The 24439-nt window shown below is 46.3% G+C and overlaps 2 protein-coding genes across 2 annotated transcripts; both read left to right on the top strand.

Moving 5' to 3' along the window:
* Window positions 14923–15963, top strand: LOC8072363. Its single transcript, XM_002457485.2, has one exon. It carries the CDS (start codon window positions 14982–14984, stop codon window positions 15594–15596), a length of 615 nt encoding a protein of 204 aa, XP_002457530.1. The 5' UTR covers window positions 14923–14981; the 3' UTR covers window positions 15597–15963.
* LOC110435047 lies at window positions 22228–24114 on the top strand (the record flags this gene model as incomplete). Its single annotated transcript, XM_021460357.1, has 4 exons — window positions 22228–22378; window positions 22548–22645; window positions 23560–23673; window positions 23931–24114. Coding segments are annotated over 4 exons (411 nt in total), but the record flags the coding sequence as incomplete, so codon positions are not given.

Below are 24439 nucleotides of genomic sequence, written 5' to 3'. Positions count from 1 at the left end.
TCTTTGTAATGAGTGCGATGAGTTGTGGGTTATGTCCACAACGCATCAAGAACAAGATTAAGTATTAAGTTTATTTGAGATAGTTAGTTTGGGTTACCATCGGTCTCCTTTATTTGTGCTTTATCATATTTCATAATCGTTTTATCTTATCAGTCTTACTTTATCATGATCAGTTCAGTATCTATATATTACATCTGTTGTGAGTACTGTGTTTATCAACTGAGATAGGAAAGTGAATATCAGCTGGTTCATACTGTGAGGAAAGATTTTCACATCGCAGTTTACATTACAACTCAGGGTTACACATATGAACTGCATCTGATTTTGTTATATTGTTTCTATACATCAGATGCCTGTCCACACCAGGAGCAACACCAATGGAGGAAACAATGGGCAGTCCAACAACAACAACAACAACAACAACAATGATCAGAGCGGGACTAATGCCAACCCTCCTCCTCCTGGGAATCAGCCCATGACCATAGAGCAGTTGATGACTATGCAGACTCAACTGATGCAAGGGATGGCTCATATTATGAACCACATGCAGCAGAACCAAAACCAGAATCAGAACCAACATCAAGGAGGTAACAACGCGTTTGCCCCACCTAGGGACAAGCGTGGAGAGTTCATGAAGGGACGTCCACCGTTCTTCTCCCACTCAGCTGACCCTATGCAAGCTGAGGATTGGCTTAAGGCAGTGGAGAAGCAGCTGGTCATTGCTCAGTGCAATGACAGGGAGAAGGTTCTGTATGGCTCTGGGCAGCTTCAGGGAGCCGCACAGGACTGGTGGGATTCATATTGCTTTGCACATCAAGACCCGGATACTATCACTTGGGATGAGTTCAAGGTCGCCTTCAAGACTCATCATGTGCCTGCTGGATTGGTGAAGCTGAAGAAGAAGGAGTTTCTGTCTCTGAAGCAGGGCTCCATGACAGTTTGTGAGTACCGTGACAAGTTCACTCAATTGTCGCGGTATTGCCCCAATGAAGTGGAGAATGATGAAGACAAGCAAGACCACTTTCTGGAAGGTTTGAATGATGGTCTGTCCTACATGATGTCGAATGTCAAGTATGCCAGTTTCCAGGAGATGGTGGACAGGGCATTGGTGCTTGAGAGCAAGCGCCGCAAGATGGAAGACAAGAAGAGGAAGTATAATTCCTCTCAGCAGCAGGCTGGTGCCAGTCGTCCCCGTTACAACAACCAGCAGGGCCCTCAGTCTCGCCCTGCATATCAGTCAGGCAACCAAGGACAGCAACAGAATGTCAGGTACAGCAACCAGAGTCAGCAGACGAGCCAGCGCTACAACAACAACCAAGTGCAGCGCCCCGCTAGTCAGGCGCCTCGCCAGAATGCCCCAGCACCATCAGGCTCTCGCCAGAACTCCAACACTGTCCCAATGAAGCCCAATGTCAACCCCGCCCCCACTGGAAATACCTGCTTCAAGTGTGGTCAGCTTGGACACTACGCGAATGCGTGCCCCCAGAGGCAGAGGAGTAACAACAACAATGGAAGGGTGAATCATGTGAAGTTGGAAACTGCGGAGGAGGCTCCAGATGTGGTAGTTGGTATGTTTCTTGTCAACTCTTGCCCAGCTACTGTTTTGTTTGATACTGGAGCATCACATACTTTTATAAGTGCACAGTTTGTTGAGAAACATAGTATAGCCACCTGTACCATGCAAAACACCATGATAGTTAAATCACCTGGGGGAAAGATGCATACTAATACTTTGTGTCCGGGAATGAGCATTAAAATAAGGGGGGTAGATTTTCCTGTCAATCCTATTGTGTTGGGTTCAGAAGGTTTAGATATGATATTGGGAATGAGATGGTTGTCCAAGTTTAAGGGTACTATTCAGTGTGCTGAGAAGACAGTAGCTCTAACCGCACCTAGTGGGAACAGAATTGAGGTCAGAGTTTCTATGTCACCTAGTAGCGAAGGAACAGTTTACCATCTGAGCAGTGGGTCAGTAGAAGATATTCGAGTGGTGAAAGAGTTCCCTGATGTGTTCCCAGAGGATTTGCCAGGTATGCCACCTGAACGTGAGATTGAATTTGTTATTGATTTATTACCTGGTACTGCACCCATATCTAAGAGACCTTATAGAATGGCTGTTAATGAGTTAGAAGAACTTAAGAAACAACTAAGGGAGTTACAGTCTAAGGGGTATATCCGTCCTAGTTCCTCACCTTGGGGAGCTCCAGTTATCTTTGTAGAGAAGAAGGATGGGACACAGAGGATGTGTGTAGACTATAGATCTTTGAATGAGGTCACCATTAAGAATAAATACCCTTTGCCTAGAATAGAGGACTTGTTTGACCAGTTGAAAGGAGCTTGTGTGTTTTCCAAAATAGATCTGAGGTCAGGTTATCACCAGTTGAGGATTAAACCTAATGATATTCCAAAGACTGCGTTCACCACCAGATATGGACTCTATGAATATACAGTTATGTCTTTTGGATTGACGAATGCTCCAGCGTACTTTATGTATCTGATGAATAAAGTTTTTATGGAGTATTTGGATAAGTTTGTGGTAGTCTTTATTGATGATATCTTGATCTACTCCAAGACTGAGGAAGAACATGAGGATCACCTGAGGCTTGTGTTGCAGAAATTGAGGGAACATCAGCTCTATGCCAAGCTGAGTAAGTGTGACTTCTGGTTGAAGGAAGTGTCTTTTCTTGGTCATGTCATTTCAAATGGTGGAGTTGCTGTCAGTCCGAAGAATGTGGCAGATGTTCTTAAGTGGAGTCCGCCTCAGACTGTTGGAGAGATCAGAAGTTTTCTTGGAATGGCCGGTTACTATCGGAGATTCATTGAAGGGTTTTCCAGTATTGCCAAGCCCATGACTGCTTTGTTAGAGAAGGGTAAGCCATTCAAGTGGAATGAACAGTGTCAGGCTAGTTTTGAGGAGTTGAAGAAGAGGTTGACTACTGCACCAATTTTGACTTTGCCAGATGTGACTAAAAGCTTTTCTATCTATTGTGATGCTTCCAAGCAAGGTTTGGGATGTGTACTGATGCAAGAGGGAAAGGTGATTGCCTATGCATCTAGGCAGTTGAAGAAACATGAGGTGAATTATCCAACTCATGACCTTGAGTTAGCAGCTGTGGTACATTCACTGAAGATCTGGAGACACTATATTCTGGGTCATAAGTGTGATATCTACACGGATCACAAGAGTCTGAAATACATCTTCACTCAGAATGATTTGAACCTGAGACAGAGAAGATGGTTAGAGTTGATCAAGGACTATGAACTGGAGATTCATTATCACCCTGGCAAGGCTAATGTAGTTGCTGATGCTCTGAGTAGAAAGAGTCAAGTGAATATGTTGGAAGCCACGGAGTTACCAATGGAACTACTGGCAGAATTTGAGTATCTCAATTTGGGGGTTGTTACTAATACCCAAGGTACTTCCATGGACATTGAACCAACTCTTGAGCAAGAGATCAGAAAAGGTCAGAAAGAGGATGAAGAGATCAAAAAGATACTTAAGCTGATAGAGGAAGGTAGAGCACCTGGATTCAAAGTTGATCAAGAAGGAATTGTTTGGCACAAGGACCGATTGTGTGTGCCTGATATTCAGAGAATCAAGGATGTGATACTGAAGGAGTGCCATGAATCTGCTTACTCTATTCATCCAGGAGGTACTAAGATGTATCAGGACTTGAAGCAAAACTATTGGTGGCCTGGTATGAAGAAAGATATTGGTGAATATGTGGCATTATGTGACACCTGTCAGAGAGTGAAAGCGGAACATCAGAGGCCAGCAGGATTGTTGCAACCGTTGAAGATACCTGAGTGGAAGTGGGATGAGATCAGCATGGACTTCATAGTGGGATTGCCGAAAACTCAACGAGGTTATGACTCAATATGGGTTGTAGTAGATCGATTGACCAAGGTAGCTCATTTCATACCGGCCAGAACTAACTACCGTGGAGATCAGTTAGCAGAAAAGTATATGGAACGGATTGTGTGTCTGCATGGAGTTCCTAAGAGGATTGTGTCTGATAGAGGTACACAGTTTACATCAAAGTTTTGGGAGAAGCTACATGATGCTTTGGGAACCGAGCTCAGATTCAGTACTGCTTATCACCCTCAGTCCGATGGTCAGACAGAGAGAGTCAACCAGATAGTAGAGGATATGCTCAGGTCTTGTGCTTTGCAGTATGGGGATAGTTGGGATGCTAGTTTGCCCTACGCTGAGTTCTCCTATAACAACAGTTATCAGACTAGTCTTAAGATGACTCCTTTCGAAGCCTTGTATGGAAGGAAGTGTAGGACTCCATTGTTCTGGAACCAGACTGGTGAAAGGCAAGTGTTCGGCCCTGATTCATTGAGAATAGCCGAAGAAAGAGTTCAGTTCATCCGACAGACTCTGAAGGCAGCTCAGTCTAGACAGAAGAGTTATGCCGATGTGAGACGAAGGGAACTTGTATTTCAGGCAGGTGATTATGTATACCTGAAAGTGTCTCCGATGAGAGGTCTAAAGAGGTTCAATGTCAAGGGAAAGCTAGCTCCAAGATACGTTGGTCCTTTCAAGATCTTGGAAAGAAAAGGAGAAGTGGCTTATGAGCTTGAATTGCCTGCCAGCTTATCCAATGTGCACAATGTTTTCCATGTCTCCCAATTCAAGAAATGTTTGAGAGTGCCTGAGGAACAGTTGCCACTAGAGGAACTGGATTTACAGGATGATCTAACTTATGAAGAGAGTCCTATCAAAGTCCTGGACACAGCAGAGAGAATTACTAGGAGTAAAACTATCAGGATGTGTAAAGTACAATGGAGACACCATTCCGAGGAAGAAGCAACCTGGGAAAGAGAAGAAGATCTAATATCCAAATACCCTCAGTTATTCCCTGGTTCATCCTAATCTCGAGGACGAGATTCCTTTAAGGGGGGTAGGTTTATAACACTCCAAATTTTTGAATTTCAAATTCAGTTCAAATTTGATTTAATTTTGGCATAGTTTGAATTTTTAGAGAATTATTAAATAATTTACAAAATTAAATAAAATTAAATATAAGATAGAAAACTTGTTCGTGTGCATTCATGCCGCTGCATTTATTTTGTTTGATTTGTTTGCTTGTGCTTGAATTATTTTGTTGGAAGAAAGAAATAAATAGGAGAAATCGGTTTTAAAAAAAAAAATAAAAGAAAAAAAAAAGCTTTTCCCCTCTCCCTGGGCCGGCCTTCCCTCGGCCCAGCGCCCGCGCCTCTCTCCCGCAGCGCCCGAGTGGGCCGCGGCCCAGCCGCGCAGCGGCCGCGCCCCGCGCGCACCCGCGCTGCCCCCGCCCGCAGCCGCTGACGCGTGGGCCCCGCAGGTGGGACCCACCGTCGTCTTCAACCTCCGTCCGATTCGGACGGGGTGCGCAACCGCCGCGCCGCCTCCTTCTCGGCTTCCGTGCCGCGCGTGGATCGAGAACCCCGGGACCACCCTAGCCTATTTAAGGCACCCCTCGGCCGCCCGCACGCGCCCCTAAACCCTAGCCTCGAAACCCGCGCCGCCGCCGTTCTTGCCGAAGCTCGCAGCGCCGCCGACAAGCTTCTCTTCGCCGTCGTCAACTCGCGAAGGTATGCACGCCATCGCGTTCGTCGCGTCGAGCCGCGCCCGCCCGTACCCTCGGCTCGGCTGGCCGTGCCCTGCAGCGCCGCCGCTGCAAGCTCGCCGCGGCCGGCCATGGCGCCGCCGCCTGCGTCCGCTCCCGCTCCGGCGCGCGGTCCACCGTGGACCGCGGCCCAGCGCCCCCGTGCGGCCGGTCCACGTGGACTCGGTCCACGCAGCCAGCACCGCCCCGCGCCCCGGTCCCGGTCCACGGTGGACCGGTGGACCGCCACACCCCCCCCCGGTCCACAGCGCCGCCATGGACCGGGCCAGCCGCGAGCTGCCACGTGGCCAGGCCGGCCACGGTCCCGCGCGCCCCCTGCTGCTTTTGCAGAAAAGCCCTCGGGCTTGTTCAAAATTAACCCGCAGTCCAGTTCTTTTAAAAATATTTAAGTTTATGCCCTTAGTTTTCGCAGTTTAACCCCTGGTTCGGTTAGAATTTATATATTTAATCCAAAATGAGTTTTAATTCAGTTTTAATTAGTTTTAATTACGAAAAATAGTTCAGTTTATCTACAGAAATGCCATTTAACTTGTTTTAGCCATAACTTTTGCGTCGTAACTCCGATTTAGGTGATTCTGGTCGCTATAGTTTCGTTTCGTCGAGTAGAATGCAGTAGGGCAGTTGCTTTCTATTTTCGCATGCTTTGGTGTACTGTTTCTGATTAAGTTTGTTTGCTTGCATGTATTGTTCCTATGATTGATGATTGTCGCGTATAGCCAACGAGACGTTCGTGGAGGAAGAGGTTCAGGATCCCGCGGAGTTCGAGCAACCCGACTTCGACCAAGGCAAGTGCAGACACCGTTTGATCATTTTGAACCTACTCATTAATGTCGTTTACTTTATATGCATGTGTCCAATGAATGCAAACCCTAAGGACATGACTAGCTTTACTTATTATTCCTTGCTCACCTGGGGTTATGTATTTGGGTTGACTAGGCTATACTAGGTCTGCTTAGCTGCTCTACTCATCTTATACACATGTCTAAACAAGAATTACTCTCTACTTAACTTGATGCTTAAACTGTGCTGAATCTTTGGTCACTGCGGTGATGGCGATGTTGGATGCTTGCGAGCATCGTGATGATGGTGGTGACAGGGGGAGCGGGTACCGTTGATGGTCCGGATTGCCGGGCGTACCCGTCTCTGCTCTCCGTAAGGACTTAGTCAGGGAGCGGCCCCCTGGGACTTACAGTGCAGCTCCAAGCTATATGGCTCTGGCTTGACTAATTAGCAGGACCTCCACTAGTAGGGTGTTACTTTCCGGGAAGGCGTGAGGAAGTAACTTGGGTAATGAATATTAAGTTGTCGGTTGATCGGTACGCCATGGCTATGGGTATCGACTGCCGAGCGCCCCGGCAAAAACTTGCGAGTGGCATCCTATTAGTTGGACCCTGTGAAAGGTCTCGTAGTGAGACCCCGCCTGCTCACCTTGGAAGTGTTTTGGGGAGTCGCGACCCCGGGCAAATGGGAATCACGACTTGGAGTGAACGTGCACACCTCTGCAGAGTGTAAAACTGATATATCAGCCGTGCTCACGGTCACGAGCGGCCCAGACCCTCACTTGATGAGCAAATTGGATTCACTGGTTACTTGGAGATGGACCTTGGCGAGATTGCTACCTCGTGTTTTGGCGGAATGGCTATTCCGTGATGGCAGGATTGCTATCCTGTGTTAATAATTGGGGTTAATCCCTGGATCACTATAATAATTAGGATAGTCTTTTGAAAAGATGCTAATTACTACCTACACTAATTAAGGGTTGGGTTTATGCTACTCATATTAGTAATAGGTTGTTTTAGTAATTGTTATAATTAAAAGTGATCAACTAAAATGCTACCGCAGTCAAACCAAGTCAGCTTTACCTTGTTTTAAGCCTTGCATGTCATTACTTTCCGTCTGTGCTTGCTGAGTTCGGCATGAGCTCACCCTTGCTATAATCATTAAAGGTTGCTCGGACGATCAGGAGCACAATTGCGATTTCCCTGAGGACTACCCTGAGTCTCCTGGTTGTTAGGCTCGTGTGGTTCTACCGTCGACCTTCCTGTGGCAAGGTGGTCCTGCTACGTCGGCGTTTAGTTTTCCCTTTATTTATGGAACAGATTAGTTTATGTTTCCCCTCCGCACTTTGATAAACATTTGGCTTGTAATAATGGTACTTTTACTCTCATTTATGTAATTCGTTTGAACACTGTGTTTTGTACCATTGATGATGTCGGTCCATGTGTGTGAATTTGAGATCCTGGCGCACATGTGATTTGGCACCCGAATGCTCTTTTACATCCGGGTGTGACAGTTGGGCACAAGGCAAACCCCGACGAAAAAATCCAAAGTTCTGAATTTTTTGCGATTCAAACCCATGACCTCCCTCTCGGGTTTCTTCGCTCTTAATCACTGCACCACACTATGACTTGTGTTTATATTGCATTTCGGTTCCTCAAATATTATATCAAATTATATGTAAATTGATAGTTTGAGGTCCTAAATGATTTCAAATCAAAAAGTTGTCAACTACAAAGTTTCATAACTTTTTGGGATCTACGATTTTCATTTAGGGAATTTCTCCATCCGAGGTCGTTTACAAAATTTAATTTCAAATTTGAGAAATTCAAACGTAGTTTTTGCATGACAAGATAATTCCAAAATAAAAAGTTGTCAACTACAAAGTTTCATAACTTTTTGAGATCTACAAAGTTTATTTAGAGAGTTTTTCTATCCGAGGTTATTTAAAAAATTTAAAATTTAAAATTTTCAATTAAAATGCTGAAAATAATTAAGAAATAGTAAATGATTCTCAAAAAATTCTCAAACTTGGACACGACACAACCTATATGGTGTAGTGCCTATAGAAAAAGTTTTAAAATCAAACTCAAATATAAAAGTCGAATCTACTCCAACTCATGCTTCTTAACTCATATCTCTATGGAACTTCTTCGAAGATTGTCTGGTTTCTATACATCATACATGAAAACTTGTTCGAAATCTTCCCAAACTTTTTTATGGCCTCTATGTATGATAACATGACATATGTACAAGTTTCAAGATTTACGGAATAAAATAGTATTTATTAGAATTTTTGAAAAGTACCGACGCACGTTCCACGTCGTGTCTCCTAACCACGGCATTCAAAAGTCATTAGACAGGGTTGGGTAACATGAATATCATTTTTTTCGATATTTTTTCCAACTATTTCACCGACTCATAGTTCAAATTTGAACGCAACCGGGAAAATGAAAATAAATAATGTTAATTGCAAAAATATAGCAAACATGTTTCAAATTTTATGAAATTTGAGTATGGAGTTACAAATGGTGAATGTGTAGACAAGAAAAAATTTGGAGGGCAAAAACTGAAAAAAAAGACAAACTGTTTGTCGTGTGTCGCACCCCTAGCCTGGCACACGCAAAGTTTGTGTTTGCCGTGTGCCAGCCTCAAGCACACGGCAAACCCAGGCTTTGTCGTGTGCCTAACGGCCGCACACGGCAAACGTTGACGGCTGGTGGTGGACGTTAGCGTGGGTTAGCTTTTGTTGTGTGCCATATTTTTGCCGTGTGTTGCTCACGGCAAAAGTTTGAATTCGCCGTGTGTCTAGTGTTTGCCGTGTGCAACACACGGCAAAGAACAGATATACCGTGTGTCTGGTGTTTGCCGTGTACGTGAATTAGACACACGGCAAACTCGACCTTTGCCGTGTGTTACTCACGGCAAACGGACGGACACACAGCAAAGACCGGCTCTCCGATAGTGGTAGGTGTAGTATATCAAACTTAATTGGAACAGATCAGCAAACCTTACAAGGCGAGCCCGAGGTCGTGGAAGCCAGCAATGTGTAGAAGCACTCGTCAAGCTGCTCAGCACGTCGGCGGCAGCGGCCTTTGCTGCTACGGGTCTCTAGTGCAGCATGTTGGTGGCAGTGGCCTTTTGCTGCTTCGGGTCATCAAGGACATGAGCGTCGTCGTCGCTGCCGGTTTCTTGGAGGAAGCAGACGCCGCGGCAGACGAAACACGGACGTGGACGTGGACGCCACGATGGTCATGGCCTCGGCGAGCACCTCGGAGTCGGAGTCTCGGACACCTCGTCGTCTGCGGAAGCCTGGTAGCGCCACGCGGGGAGGACGCGAGGCGGGCAACGTCCTTGTCGGCGGGGTGCTAGGCGCGGACCGCGGACACAAGGCGGGCAACCTCACACCGTTGTGGCGCCGGAGTACGGCCTGGTCCTCGGCGTCGTGACACCTAAGGTCGAGCAGCGCCTCTCGAAACGCGCCGTGTGCACGTCGGCGAGGGCGAGGAGGCCGTCCAGGAGGTGGTCCGTGGCGCTGGCGGCGCTGGCACTGGCGGCTCGGTGCTCGGGTGAGCTGCAGGATCGAAGAGACGAGGACGATGGAGTGAGGATCGTGGAGTAGTTTTTCATGGAGCGCGATGGATTGGGGCGGGCGACGTGCGTGCGGGGCATCGGTTCCACACTTACGCACGCACGAAGGGAGGGTGGACCGATTAGAAGAGGAGATGGGCGATTGGGATTAGCACTCGGGACGGAGGATTAGCGTGCGTTAGATTCTTTTTTTAATCAAAGGTATTCACCCAGCTTTATTAGAAAGCGTAACAAACACCCCGATCTGAACATGGGGTTACCAGTTTACAATATTAAGCATCACAACAAACAAAACCACCACTAGAGAACTCAACAAACGTTAGATTCTTTTTGTCAGGCGGTGGGTTATTTTGGAACGGAATTAGCTGCTAAGGTGGGGTGTTAGCGGGAAGGAGCGATTAGCACGGGCTGACAATGACCTCCGAATCTTTTTAATTGTAGAGATATGGAGGTGATGGTGATGCTCACGTCGACGGCGCTGGGGCTGGGTCGTGCATGGTAGCGCTGAAAAGTCGATCGGTGCCCCCGGTCCGTTGCATGCAGTGTGCGGGGTCCGGTCGCCTTGGGATGCAAGGCTATCTGTTGCAGCGCACGCGTATGCACTGATGTGTACACGCAGCGCCATCGCATCACAGGGAAAGCGGCGAGGAAGGTCGTCGAGTTTCAGTGCGAGCAGATGACAGGTGGTCCCAGAGTCTTGGTCGCTGTCGAGTGTTGACTCTCCACTCTCAGACTCGTGCCAGGACCGACATTGTACAGCCGCAGGTCCTTCTCGTGCACAAACAAAAATTATAGGGGTCGCCGGACAGGACGACGGCGACTTGCCGGCGTGTGTGTTGCGTCAGCGCTCACACCGTTGTTACTTCCTCTTTTGGATTTAAGCTGAATCTTTCGCCTCGTAGCCCTATGAATGTGCTATTTTGCACAAACCATACCGTTTTTTGTTCAACACATGCAATGACTTTTATAAGAGTCAAAAAAGCACCTGGAACCGATCCTACCGGGAATGATTGTACAATTTGTATAGCCTTCCATCCCCAGGAACTATTCCTGCTGGAATAAACCACAATGGAATGAGCCCTAAGTCAGTTTCTAAAACTAGATGGTTTATTAGAAGCTACTATAATGCGGCACAACATTTAGACCCTATTTACATGGACTAGGACTAGTGATTAACTGATTACTAGTTAATTAGCTAGCTAAAGTTTAGTATAGTGTTGTTTGATCCTCAGCTATATATAGTTGTGAGCCCTTTTAGTAGTTAGCTAGCGAAAGTTTAGTATATATAGTCTTGTTTGGTCCTCAACTAATTGTTAGCCCTTCTATTTCTCTTTCCTCGTCCACCCTTCCTCTTGCATCTCATTCCTTTTCCCCCACACTTCGTAATTAATCTGCACTTTCCTTCTCACCATGGTGGAGATGTGCAGGCTCAGCGACCACCAGTGCCTTCGCTCGTTGCGAGTGTGTGGGCCCTATCTACCTCTGCTCGTCGCGAGCGTGTGGGCCCTATCTACCTTCACTTGTCGTGAGGGTGCAGAGCAGATTGACGCTAGCTGAGGCAGTCAAGGCATGGTGGTGGAGGATCTTCACTAGCTCTGGTAGGCGTTGTCGGGCCAGAGGAAAGGGCAGTGGTAGGCGGGAAAAAGGGGAAATGAGCGACTTGTGGGGGATATCTTTTTCCTAATTGGGTGGAACTTTGGCCCTGATAGTTGAGTTTGATGGACTAGTTGGCTAACAACTAGTTGTGTCTTTGGCTAAACTTTTGTCTACCTATTGGCCCTTCTATTTAGATCGTCGCTGTGGGGGTATAAACCCCTATACCCTCACGGGCCTATATGGGCCGCACCATCAGAGGTGGCTCGGCCCACAAGATGAAGACGTGCGGCGCACGACTGGTCGGCGTGCACCGCAAGGCTACAAGATATTGTACCAAATAGAATACTTTGCTTGTAACTCTGTCCCTTCAGGATATATAAGGAGGGGCAGGGGTCCCCTAGAGGACACATCATACATCATATTCTCTCAACACAATCCAATACAACCAGACGCAGGACGTAGGTATTACGCCAACTCGGCGGCCGAACCTGGATAAAAAGCTTGTCCGTGTCTTGCGTCACCATCGAGTTCGTAGTTTGCGCACCGTCTACCGATAAACTACTACCGTGGGTATACCCCAAGGTAGACTGCCGACTAGCTTTCGTCGACAGTGGCGCGCCAGGTAGGGGGTGTGCGTGCAACTTTCCCGACGAACGAGATGGTCATTATCCCCGACTTCGTGGCCATGGCGGGCGACTTCACGTTCACCGTCAGCTTCAACAGCTTCACCGCCACGACCACGGAGGAGGTGTAGATCCGATCTGCACCAACCACTTCTTCATCGACGTCGGCGGCGGCTTCAACCACGCCGGCTACAACTCCAACTACTCCAGCAACGTCTCCGACCACGCCGACAACGCGTCACCCGCTTCTTTGCTACAAAGGGAGGCAGATCGACGACACCGACCTGCTCAGGCTATCGACCAAGTTGTTTGGCCTACTTGCTCTGACCACGAGTCGCAATAATAATCGCCGCGAAGAACGGCGCTACGATAGCCGCGACCACCATCACGACAACAAGTCAAGCAACTCTCCCGACCAGACTTTCGTCCAAAGATAAGTACAATTCTAATATTTTATTTATTTTTGGCATAATATTTTTAATATTATTATTCTTCAAAACAACTTTTTTAGCCGACTAGTTTTTTCTCCTACACGAGCTTTCCAGAGCCGGTACTGTCTCCGACTCCTCCCTACACGTGCACGAGATCCGCCCTCTGCGTTCCGGGTGGTCGGCAGTAGCTCTCTGACGTGGCTGACAATCCTACGCGTGCCTAGGTTCCGCACCTCATGCTGATTGTTGGCTAGACCAGAGCTGGTACAAGCTCTAGGATGAATTAACTACTCGTGCTAATTTTATAATAAAAAATCTAAAACTTATCTCGGTGCTGATTTTTTATCTAGAGTTTATTTATACATCATGTACTACCTATTTTCTCTATATTTATTTTTCAGGTGTTTGGCCCAGTCGACAAGCTACGCTCGGGGACTCGTCGACTATTCCCTACGCCGTGCCCGGGGACTGCTCCGACCACCGAGCACGTTTACGTTCCCAACCACGCTCGGGGACTTGTCGACTACTCTCTATGCTGTGCTCGAAGACTGTGCCGACCACCGAGCACGTTTACGTTCCCAACCACGCTCGGGGACTTGTCCACCGGTCCCTACGCCGTGCTCGGGGACTGTGCCGACCACCGAGCACTATACGCTCGGGGACTGGTCGACCAGCTCACCAATTTAAGAACTTGGGGACTGCACCGACCACCGAGCACTATACGCTCGGGGACTGGTCGACCAGCCCATCAATTTGAGAATTCGGAGACTGTACCGACCACCGAGCGTTCTATGCTCGGGGACTGGTCGATTAGTCTATTCAATTGCATACGAGCATGATATGCTCGGGGACTGGTAAATTCAATTTTTTAGACCTTGCTACAAGGCTCATACTTCGCCTTCCAGCAAGCTCGGGGACTACATCGGTACGATGCATCTGGCGATGCATCTCAGTTTCAGAATTTCTTTGAAGACTTTTCTTTTGACCCTGGCACCACGTGCCTACGTCACCTACTACCAGGCTCGGGGACTAAGTGGGCACACTTCACCTTGCGGTGAATATGCTTGCTTTTTGAAAGACTATACTTTTCAGAAAAGTAAAGTGGGCACACTTCATCAGGGAAGAAATCTTTTTTAATTAAGAGCACCATGCATTCTTCGAACAACCTGCTTCTTCGATGTCAATGTTGATCAACTGTCTTTTGAGTTGGTCAAAATACCGTTGCAACTGTTTGGGCGACTTTCCTGTTTATTGAAGACGTCAAGCCTCGCTGATCGAAGAAGCTCAAGACGGCGGTTACATCACAATACATGGTGCTCGGGGACTAGCTGTGGGGGTATAAACCCCTATACCCTCACGGGCCTATATGGGCCGCACCATCAGAGGTGGCTCGGCCCACAAGATGAAGACGTGCGGCGCACGACTGGTCGGCGTGCACCGCAAGGCTACAAGATATTGTACCAAATAGAATACTTTGCTTGTAACTCTGTCCCTTCAGGATATATAAGGAGGGGCAGGGGTCCCCTAGAGGACACATCATACATCATATTCTCTCAGCACAAATCAATACAACCAGACGCAGGACGTAGGTATTACGCCAACTCGGCGGCCGAACCTGGATAAAAAGCTTGTCCGTGTCTTGCGTCACCGTCGAGTTCGTAGTTCACGCACCGTCTACCGATAAACTACTACCGTGGGTATACCCCAAGGTAGACTGCCGACTAGCTTTCGTCGACAGTCGCTAAAGTTTAGCAACTAGTTATTAACCAAGAGATCCAACATGATCTTATAGAAATAGATTGCTATATAAAATGTTCATAAAAAATAATAGATAGTTATAAAATAAATTCATCAATGTAGTATAAATTGCTAGCTACTCTCCTCTTTCTATATTATAAGATGTTTTGAATTTGTAAGATACAATATTTTACTACATCCTTAGATATATACTATACCTATATACATATAGTAAGTAAGATGTATCTAAAAAAGTCAAAATACCTTATAACTTAGAATGAAGAGAGCTAGTACCAGTAATAACGAGTTAACGACACCTTAGAATGCTTTCTCTACACACATGTCATCAACATCCTTATCTTTTTATTTATATATTTAAGCTTTAGGAAAAGATTAGACCCAAAGAAAAAGTTATAAAACTTAACTGGTCTCCTACTATAAAAGTAATCTTCATTGCGCAATAGAACAAGAATGGAAGGGTTCAAATGAAAAAGCTTGTGTCCAGTTTCCTCACCTACATATGCGCCACCCATCCCGTGTAACGGTGTAAGCTACACATAACACATCCAAATAATTCCCAGACAACTAGTATTGTCTGACTCATAGATCCGATGGGTTTGAAGCTTTCTTGCATCCACCACCACAGCAGCCTGTCGCGGCAGGCGCACCTGCCGGCCTCGCCGGCGCCGGCCAGGGTCATCGCCACAGACGGATCGCTGAAGGAGCTCCCGGCCTCCTCTCCTTCTACCGTCGCTGACGTTCTTGGCCGGAGCAGCGACGCGGCGGCGTCGTCGTTCTTCGTGTGCAACTCCGATGCGCTCTACTTCAACGAGCGCCCACCGGCGCTGCCTCCCGGCGAGGTGCTCCAGCCGGGGAAGATATACTTCGTGCTCCCGGCGGCCATGCTCAAGAGGCCGCTGTCGACCGCCGAAATGGCTGCGCTGGCCGTGCGGGCGACCACGGCGCTCGCGTCCAGCACCAAGCCGAGGCGTCACGAACGGCGCGGTGTCCGTGGCGGCGGCAAGATGATGGCCGTTCGCGTCATGCCCGTGCGTGAGGAAATGGAGGACGGCGGCGAGGACATCTTCAACGAGAAGCTGAACCAACAGACGCTGGGGGAGTTCGGGATGTTGCTGAGCCCAGCGAAGGACGAGAAGTTTGCAGCCGCCACGGCGACGTCGAGGCTCAAGCGGGCGCTGAGCATCATTCAAGAAGACGCCGAATGAAGCTAGCAACAGGCTGTGGTCGATCTCAAATACTTTTGTTCTTTCCAGAAACTTAATTTGGTTATAGAAAATGTCTACAAATGTTGAAATGTAGAAAATATAGGGTAGAAAATGTCTACAAATGTATATATGACATTCCAGCCTATACATAATTCAGTAGTTGCCAAACTACAAGAACTTGTAAGTAACCTGATTTGTTGTTTTTTTTTGTTTCAGTGTACAATTCTCCATTTTCTGTATTGTAGATTTTCTACAACTGTGCAACAGTGAAGAATTTTCACGGGCTGAAATGAAATTTGAATGATTCAAACTTCGTGTGAGCATGTGTGGGCCATGACTGATGGACTGACCTACTGAAAATGACATTATCCGCATAATCGTTTCCTCCCGAGGTGTATGGTTTTGATATTAATTAATTATTAAGGCCTCGTTTGAGAGCACAGAATCCCTCTAGGTTCCCTGTAAATTCCAAGAGAGAGAAAACCTCGGGGCAAGCTCCCCTAGGCTAATCCACCACGCCCTTTGGAAGCCCGTTGGACGCGGGATTGTAGCCGACATCCCGTTGTTTTCCATGGGGCAGGAAACCACGAGTCATCTGGCCGGGAGCACATCCTCTCCCCGTCGACTTGCGACACATCACACATCTGTCCCTCGCCGACTCCGTCTCGAGCGAGACTGCCCAAAACAAAGATCCTCGGAGGAAAGTGGGCACAGGGAAATGAATGTAAAAAAAAAAATCCGCGTCACGGGTTTTGCTCCCTGGGATAGGCTCCACTAACATCCAAAGTAGCCCTAAAGTAGAAGACCACAATTTTGCATGCCGAGAAAACTCTTGAACCTGCTTTTGCCGCTGAGGTGATTTTTTAACCAGCCTAAATTCACTCCCACGGGCTCTTTCGCATAGTCGTTTATTTTGCAAAAATCGTTTATCGTGACATTCATGCCACAAAACTCTGATTTTTATGTCCCTTCTAACTCTGATTTTTATGTCCCTCTACTGCTCGCTGATTTATTATGAGAGAAAAACATTATTCGTTCACTTAAATCAATTCTACTAGAATCTTTTTTTTAAACAGCAAACTTCATTACTCATCAGAGACTCAGTGAGATCGCTGGTCACCAAATCCTCAACAAATTGAGGTACATCATCCCAAGTGGCCAAGTCTATTCCTTTGTTGCCAAATCCTCTGCTACAGCTTGCCATCCCAGGTCTATTCCCTTGTTGCTTCCTATCCTGTGCTACCTTATGTATGCCGACCTAACTGAGAAGCAACCTTTGCTATCAGTGCCATCCCACCACATCTAACATATATGGATGCACTGGTAGTAATCCGATTAGGGGACCTATTTGGATACTCTCCTTAAATACCTTACAAGTACCATTTTGACTTGCACATTCTATTTCATCTCCTCTCATGTTGATGCAACACATGCACCAACCTTGATCAACAAATGATATGATCCACTTCATCATCATGAGACATTATTAGTTCATCGATCTTGACCTCACTTGTTTTACACCGTTGTTTTGGTTCATCAACACCAAGTCTTTGCTCAAGCTTCCCTGCCACGTGGTTTATCATTTCAAAGCCTCCAACACTTGCCTTTCACGCTTGCAACTGGTCCATCAAGACAAAAGCCTCATCTTGATCTTTGCCACCTAGTCACATGAGCTCCTCAATGACATGTACGTGTCAGTTTTGCAATATATCCAATCCATTTTTACCTCCAATGCGCATGTGTTGCTCCAACAAGTGTACCGGTAGACTAATTAGTAGTGTATCTCACATAACACATATTAGTCTACCTAGGTTGTCGCTTAATTACTAAAACTAAACAAGGACCTTTCACTATGTACAAAGATGAGGTCATGGCCTTCATGGGTGCTCAGGGCATGCATCAAAGAACCTGGTCTCCAGCAGTGTATGCAGCCATGCTGGCAGGGCATGCTCCACATCAGACCGAGCCATTTCCTTCAGGCTTCTTCAGGCTGACCACTACACCTTGCTGGCTAGAAAGTTTAGTGACAATGATGAACAAACACCTAAACACAGATTGATTATGCACAAACTTAAAATGCAATCCATTGAAGAAATTAAAAATCTACGATCCATCAGGCAGCAAACTGAAAAATAGGAGATGCATGGTACCAACCTGCTGCTTGGGTGATGTATGGATGAAGATGGAGGAGCGAGGCACATTGAGATTTTAGAGACCACCCTTCTCCTTCTATGAAATTTTATCCCTATTTTTCTAGAAATAAGATGGATTTGGATCTAAGATATTAGGGATTTTTATGAAAGGGCATCATAGAAAATTTGTATGTGAAATCTCTAGAAATTTGAACATTTTCTAAAGGTAGACAAAAAAGAAACAAATGCCATAAGTGCATGAAGCACATGTGTATGGCTAGGTTTACACACCTGGCAATGACCCGGGTTATTATATGCCTTCCAAAAGTAACCAAATCTCTAAATAGATGTTTTAGTCCATTAAGTGTTCTTTCATTTTTATCCTCATCATTACTAACTAGTAACATATTAAATGATGGTGGATTTTATGGAAAGGGTGCCACGAAAAATTTATATGTGAAATGTGTGGAAATTTGATCTTTGCCTTGTGGCGAGAAAAAACAAAAAATGATAACAACTGCACAAAGGGTTTGAAGCACAAGTGCATGGCTGGGTTCACACTTGGCATTGACCTGCTTATTATATACCTACCAAAAGTAACCAGATCATGTAATAGATGTTTTAGTCCATTATTAAGTTTTCTTTCATTTTCATACCACTCATTACTAACAAATAGCATATTAAATCATGGTGGATATTTGCGAAAGAGCGTCATGGAAACTTTGTATGTGATATATCTGGAATTTAAACAATGTCTAAAGGTAGGAAAAACAAAAAATGGAAATAGCTTCCCAGAGGGCTTGAATCACAAGCGCATGGCCAGGTTCACACTTGGAAATGACTTGTTTATTATATGTCTTCCAAAAGTAACGAGTAGATATTTTAGCCTACTATGTTTTTTTCATTTTTATTTGGCCATTACTAACTAGTAACATATTAAACGATGGTGGATTTTTATGAAAGCATGCCAAGGAAAATTTATGCGTGAAATCTATGGAAATTTGAATTTTGTCTCAAGGTAGGAAAAAAATAAAAAATAGAAACAGTTGCCGAAAGTTCCTGAAGCACAAGTGCATGGCTAGGTTTGCACACCTAGCAATGACCTGGTCATTATATGCCTTTCAAAAGAAACAAGATCTTGAAATAGTTGTTTTAGCCCATTAAGTTTTCTTTCATTTAATTTTATCCTAGCCATGTGTTGCTCACACAAGTGTACCTGTGGACAAATTAATTGTGTATCTCACATAAATACATACTAGTCTACCAAGGTTGACACTCAATTACGAAAATCAAATAGGACCTTTCACTGTGTACCTAGATGACTTCATGGTCTTCATGGGTGCTCGGGCATGCATCAAAGAACCTGGTCTCCAGCAGCATATAGGCTGACCCATGCCTCCAACACCTTGCTGGATGGAAACTATAGTAACAATGGTGAACAAACACCAAACCAAAGATTGATATGCACATATTGAAAATGGCAAAATGCAATCCAACATTAAGGCACTATAGGAAACTCAGGCTTCGCCAAGTGCTCCAGACTTCGCCGAGTGCCAAAAATCGGGCACTTGGCGAAGCCAGCACTCGGCGAAGAAGGCTTCGCCAAGTGCCAAGCACTCGGCGAAGAAAGGCACTTGGCGAAATGGACTCTTCGCCAAGTGCCCGGCACTCGGCGAAGAACGGCACTCGGCGAGGCCTGACGGCATCCATCCCCATCCATTGCCGTCGGCTTCGCCAAGTGCCTCCGTCTGGCACTTGGCGAAGAGGAGGCTTCGTCGAGTGCCAGACACGTGGCACTTGGCGAAGAGAGGATCCTGGGAAATTGCCTGGAAGCCCTCTTCGCCAAGTGCCACGTGGCTGGCACTTGGCGAAGGCCTCTTCGCCAAGTGCCAACCTTTGCACTTGGCGAAGTCAATTTTTTTTTGAGTTTTGCTCCCAAATTTTTTGTGGAGCTTTAGTACCCTATCTTTAGTAACTTGCCAAGGTTTGGTGCACTTTGAAATTTTTTTCTATATTTTTTCATTTAATTGCGACTCGTTGCATTTTTTCCGACGATTTCGATTTGAACTGCAGGTGCATGGAATAATAGTGTCCTATGGTTACAACATTGCTATTCTTGCTTGTGTGGATGCAATTAGGTCAAATCCATGTCCTGGCACCAAATCTCGATGAGCGTGCTCGCGGGGCAACGCTTCCAACTTGCGTGCGCGGGGTTTTTTAATTATAAAAAAAATCAAATGAACTCGGAAAACCACTAAACTTGTCCACCGTCCTTGATATGGTATGGGAAGGCTATGATAAAAATTTAAAAAAAGTTTGGAGCAAGTTTGCACGTCGGACGTTCAGAAACCCAACATCTCTTCAGAAACGCTCAGCCGCTCCCCACCCCACGCACTCTGCCGGCCGTGCACGCACGCACGCACCCACACCACGCACGCACGCGCCGCGCCGCCGCGCTGCCCGCCGCCCCGCCGCCCCGCGCCCAGGCGGCCGCGCGCGCCCGCACGGCCGCCCGCCGCCGCCGCGCGCGCCCCCGGCCGCGCGCGCTCGCCCGCCGCCGGAAAAATTTCCCCTGCTCGTTTTATTTCTGGCGGCGGCGCTCTTGCTCCCGGCGGTTGGAGGTGCGGCGCTCCTGCTCCCGGTGGTGCGGTGCTCCTACTGGCTGGCACTGGCAGGTCTCGGCCTCGGGCTTGCGCTTCACGGGACATGGCTTTGCGCACGCAACCGCGGCGAGCAGAGGGCGGCCGCGGCAAGCCACGGGAGAGGCAAAATTTCCCGAGTGTCGCAGGCTTCCCCGAGTGTCAAAAATCGGGCACTCGGGGAAGCCATTCTTCCCCGAGTGTTGCACTCGGGGAAGAATTGCACTCGGGGAAGAGAGGCTTCCCCGAGTGCCGCAGTGTACTTGGCACTCGGGGAAGAGCGACACTCGGGGAAGACCCTCTTCCCCGAGCGCAACACTCGGGAAAGAGCCACACACAGGAAAGAAAAGTGTTACTTGACGGCCAAACCCACCGGCGCCGTTACAACTAAAAATGAAAAAAAATCTTCTCCGAGTGCCTTGCTTAACACTCGGGGAAGACGCCCTTTCCCAAGTGCCAAGACATGGCTCTCGGGGAAGAGGTGGCTTCCCCGAGTGCCGTGGGCTTAACACTCGGGGAAGGGTCTCTTCCCCGAGAGCCAAGGAAGACACTCGGGGAAGAATTTTTATTTTTTTGTTTTTTTGGCCTATTTTTTTTCTGAGGTCTTACCACATTATTTAAAACTTCTTGTTCAAATTTGGGGAAATTTTAACTTTTTTTAGTATATTTCATTAGTTTTTTTCGTTTCGTTGATTTTTTTTCATACTTCAATTTTGAACTGCAGGTGCATGAAATAATAGAATTTTTTTATTCTAAAAATTATATTCATGATATTTGATGTATGTTGAGACCATATCTAGGAGCTCATATGAAATGTCGAGCATCTTATTGTCGTAACATGATGAACAACATGTAGGAAAAGTGTTTTTAAATTATATAAAATGCGAATAAAGTCCGAAAATCACGAAACTTGTCTGGGTGTCATGTTATTGCATATAGAGTCTATGGTAAAAAATTGAGAAGGTTTCGAACAAGTTGCAATGTCGGATGCCTAAAACTCATATATCTCCACATGTGATCACTTGTGATCACTTGTGGAGATGTTTGAGTTTTAGGCATTCGATGTCGTAACTTACTCGAAACTTTCTCAATTTTTTATCATAGCCTCTACATTTGATAACACGACACCCCGACAAGTTTCGTGTTTTTCGGAATTTGTTCGGATTTTATATAATTTTAAAACACTTTTTTCGCACGCACCTTGTCATGTTACATCAAAAAGATGCTCGATATTTCATGCGAGTTCCTAGATACGGCCTCAACATACACCAAATATCACAAGTATAATTTTTTGAATGACTAAATTCAATTATTTTATGCACCTGTAGTTCAAATTTGAAATGTTCTATAAAATTTAATGAAACAAAAAATTAGCAAAATATAGTAAAAAAATTCCAAATTATCCCCAATTTAAATACAAAGTCTATAATAATGTACTAAGGCCAAAAAAAAATAGAGCCAAAAGAATAATTATTTTATCAAGTCCATGGCACTCGATACAAAAAATAGAAAAAAAAGAAAATTTCTTTCCCGAGTGCCCTATCTGGAGCACTCGGCGAAGACCCAACTGGCCAGGCCTAATTAGGCCCAACCAGCCCATCCCGCCCCCACCCCCAACCCTATTCCCCCGCGGCGCCCCACCCTGCCTCGCCCCAGCTGCCCCGCCGCCGCCGCCAAGCACCGCACGCTCGCGCGCCCGCGGCAGCGCTCCGCCGCGCCAGCCCTGCTCGACCGCCCGCGCGGCCCGCCGCCGTCTGCGCCGCGTCGCCCTTCCCTCCCTGCGCCGGCCCTCCCCTGCCTCTTCCTCGTCCTCCGGCACGGTCGGCGGCAGGGTGGTGCTGTCCAAGGAGGGGGTGACGGCAATGGCAGAGTGCATCGGCCTGCTGTTCGGGAGGGTGGACGGCGCTGCAGCTGGCGGTGCAGAACCGGTGGGGCGGCCTTGACTCGCAGGCCAAGGCCGACCAGCTCGCCTCCTCCGTCCTCTCCTGGTTCACCCGCGCCGCCGCCAGAGGTCTTGACCGATCTCTCGTCTCCTAGTTCACCCGCGCCGCCACATTGCATTATTGTTGTCTTTCGAACTTTATTAAATCTGGAATCGAAACCATTCCACCTCTTCTGATGAATTACGATTGATTTTGTTTGTTTCGTTTGTGCGCTATCGGTGGATTGAATTACTGAAGGCACTGGACCACTCGACCAGGACGAGCTGGAGGGATTGCTGTACGACACCATGGACGAGTCCTTCAACGCTGACATTAAGGATGGGAGCGTCGAGGAGGTATGTATTCTTCTCCTGCTTTAAATTCTCTCTGTATAATGTAATCTCTCATAGGTTTTCGAAAAAAAAATATAATCTCTCAACCATAAATCAAACCGATCTGTATGTAGTTAATACGATCGGAAACTAGAGAAATTTAGCATATTATTCGTAAAATGAACTTGGGGAATTTAATTCGTTGTCAGAATAGCTGCAGCAGTGTTGCCTTTCAAACTTAATTTGGACGATGTGACATTCGTTCCGATGTGCAAAATATCTAAAACCAGGTTATTTTATTATTAGGTCAAAGATATATGCTCAGAGATAGTTTGAACAATGTTGCCAAGATGCTTGAGGTATCATTAATATCATCCCCGATGACACCAGAACCGCATGATGATTTAACAACGAGACAGTACAGTACTAGATGAAGTGCAGACATACATATGTATCGCAAAACAGGACTAAAAGAATAGTAGCACACGTGTTAAAAACACACACAGGGCATTGCCTTCAGAATTCAGATAATAATTCTGACCTACATCCATCCAAGTAGAAACAAAGAATAATTGTTACTATCACACAGTTATGAGGATAGTGCTTGCCTACCCCTGCACAGCTTTGCATATTATTGCAACTTAATTTGCTTTCCTGAAATAAAAATTTTACGGGGCCTTTCCCTCCGGTTACAATTGATCTTCTGTTTGAAGCTGTATGTATGCCTGTATATATATCTCAAAATATATATCAATATAGAAGAATATACATCTCAACATATATAGATGACTAATGAATTGGATGAGTTATATTGCATCTTCTACTCAATTGCCAAAAGATGATGTTGATTATTGTTCATTGTTGTGTGGAGTCATCCATTTGATTTGTTTCCGTTTAAAGCTGTCGTGACACTTAACCTTCTCTCTTCTCCCAAGCAGGTTACTAAGCATCTGATGATTATGTACACACCATGTCTGCGACAGGACTATTCATATATCGATAAGCTTAGGAAGACACGGCTTGCAGGCAGCGCCATTACCCAGAGCAAAGAGGTAATAATTATGAGTTTTGAGCTTTTGATGCATTATGCAATATCCCTCAAAGGCATGAGCTTTTAATCGATGCATGTATATGCAATTTCAGAGACACTTTTGGCTGCAAAATCTTGTTGTGCTCTGTTTCTCTTGTGCCTTTCCATTAGCGGCCTAAAATCTGCCCATCAGCGATCAACGCGCATATGCACCCTTTAATTTTCCCCTTCTTCAGAGTCACAGTTTAATTTATTCTGATCTATTTCATGTTGTTACAGACCGTCACTGGGATCGCAAGCTGGGGCCACACTGGACCGTCGCCGTGAGCCGCCTTCTAAGTCGTTTTTATGTATTGAACTTGTGAGCTTGGAATAATGTGTACTTTTGAACACGTGATTTGTAATATATTGTGGATTTCATACAAATTTGGTCGTTTGTGATATATAAATGTGGTTTGTGATATATTACTGTTGATTTGTGGTTTATATATATATATTCACATGGAAAAGCAAAAAACAAAAAAAAGATTTTCAGAGTGGCTTCCCCGAGTGTATGGGCTGCAGCACTCAGGGAAGATGGTGTCTTCCCCGAGTGCCTGGGCTGTGGCTCTCGGGGAAGAGGGTGTCTTCCCCGAGTGCCTGGGCTGCGGCTCTCGGGGAAGAGGGTTTCTTCCCCGAGTGTTGCACTCGGGGAAGAATTTTTTTTTAAAAAAGAAGGAAACGACGCCGGCTGGTCACCAACGGCGTCAATTCTTCTCCGAGTGCTAGCACAGCTCTCGGAAAAGCCT

This window comes from Sorghum bicolor, chromosome 4, assembly GCF_000003195.3.
Source record: "Sorghum bicolor cultivar BTx623 chromosome 4, Sorghum_bicolor_NCBIv3, whole genome shotgun sequence".
NCBI lineage: Eukaryota > Viridiplantae > Streptophyta > Magnoliopsida > Poales > Poaceae > Sorghum > Sorghum bicolor.
This window is presented reverse-complemented; position numbering and strand designations above follow the sequence as displayed.

Coding starts and splice junctions, on each gene's coding strand:
- LOC8072363 (XM_002457485.2), top strand. CDS start 14,982: ATGGGTTTGAAGCTTTCTTGCATCCACCACCACAGCAGCCTGTCGCGG.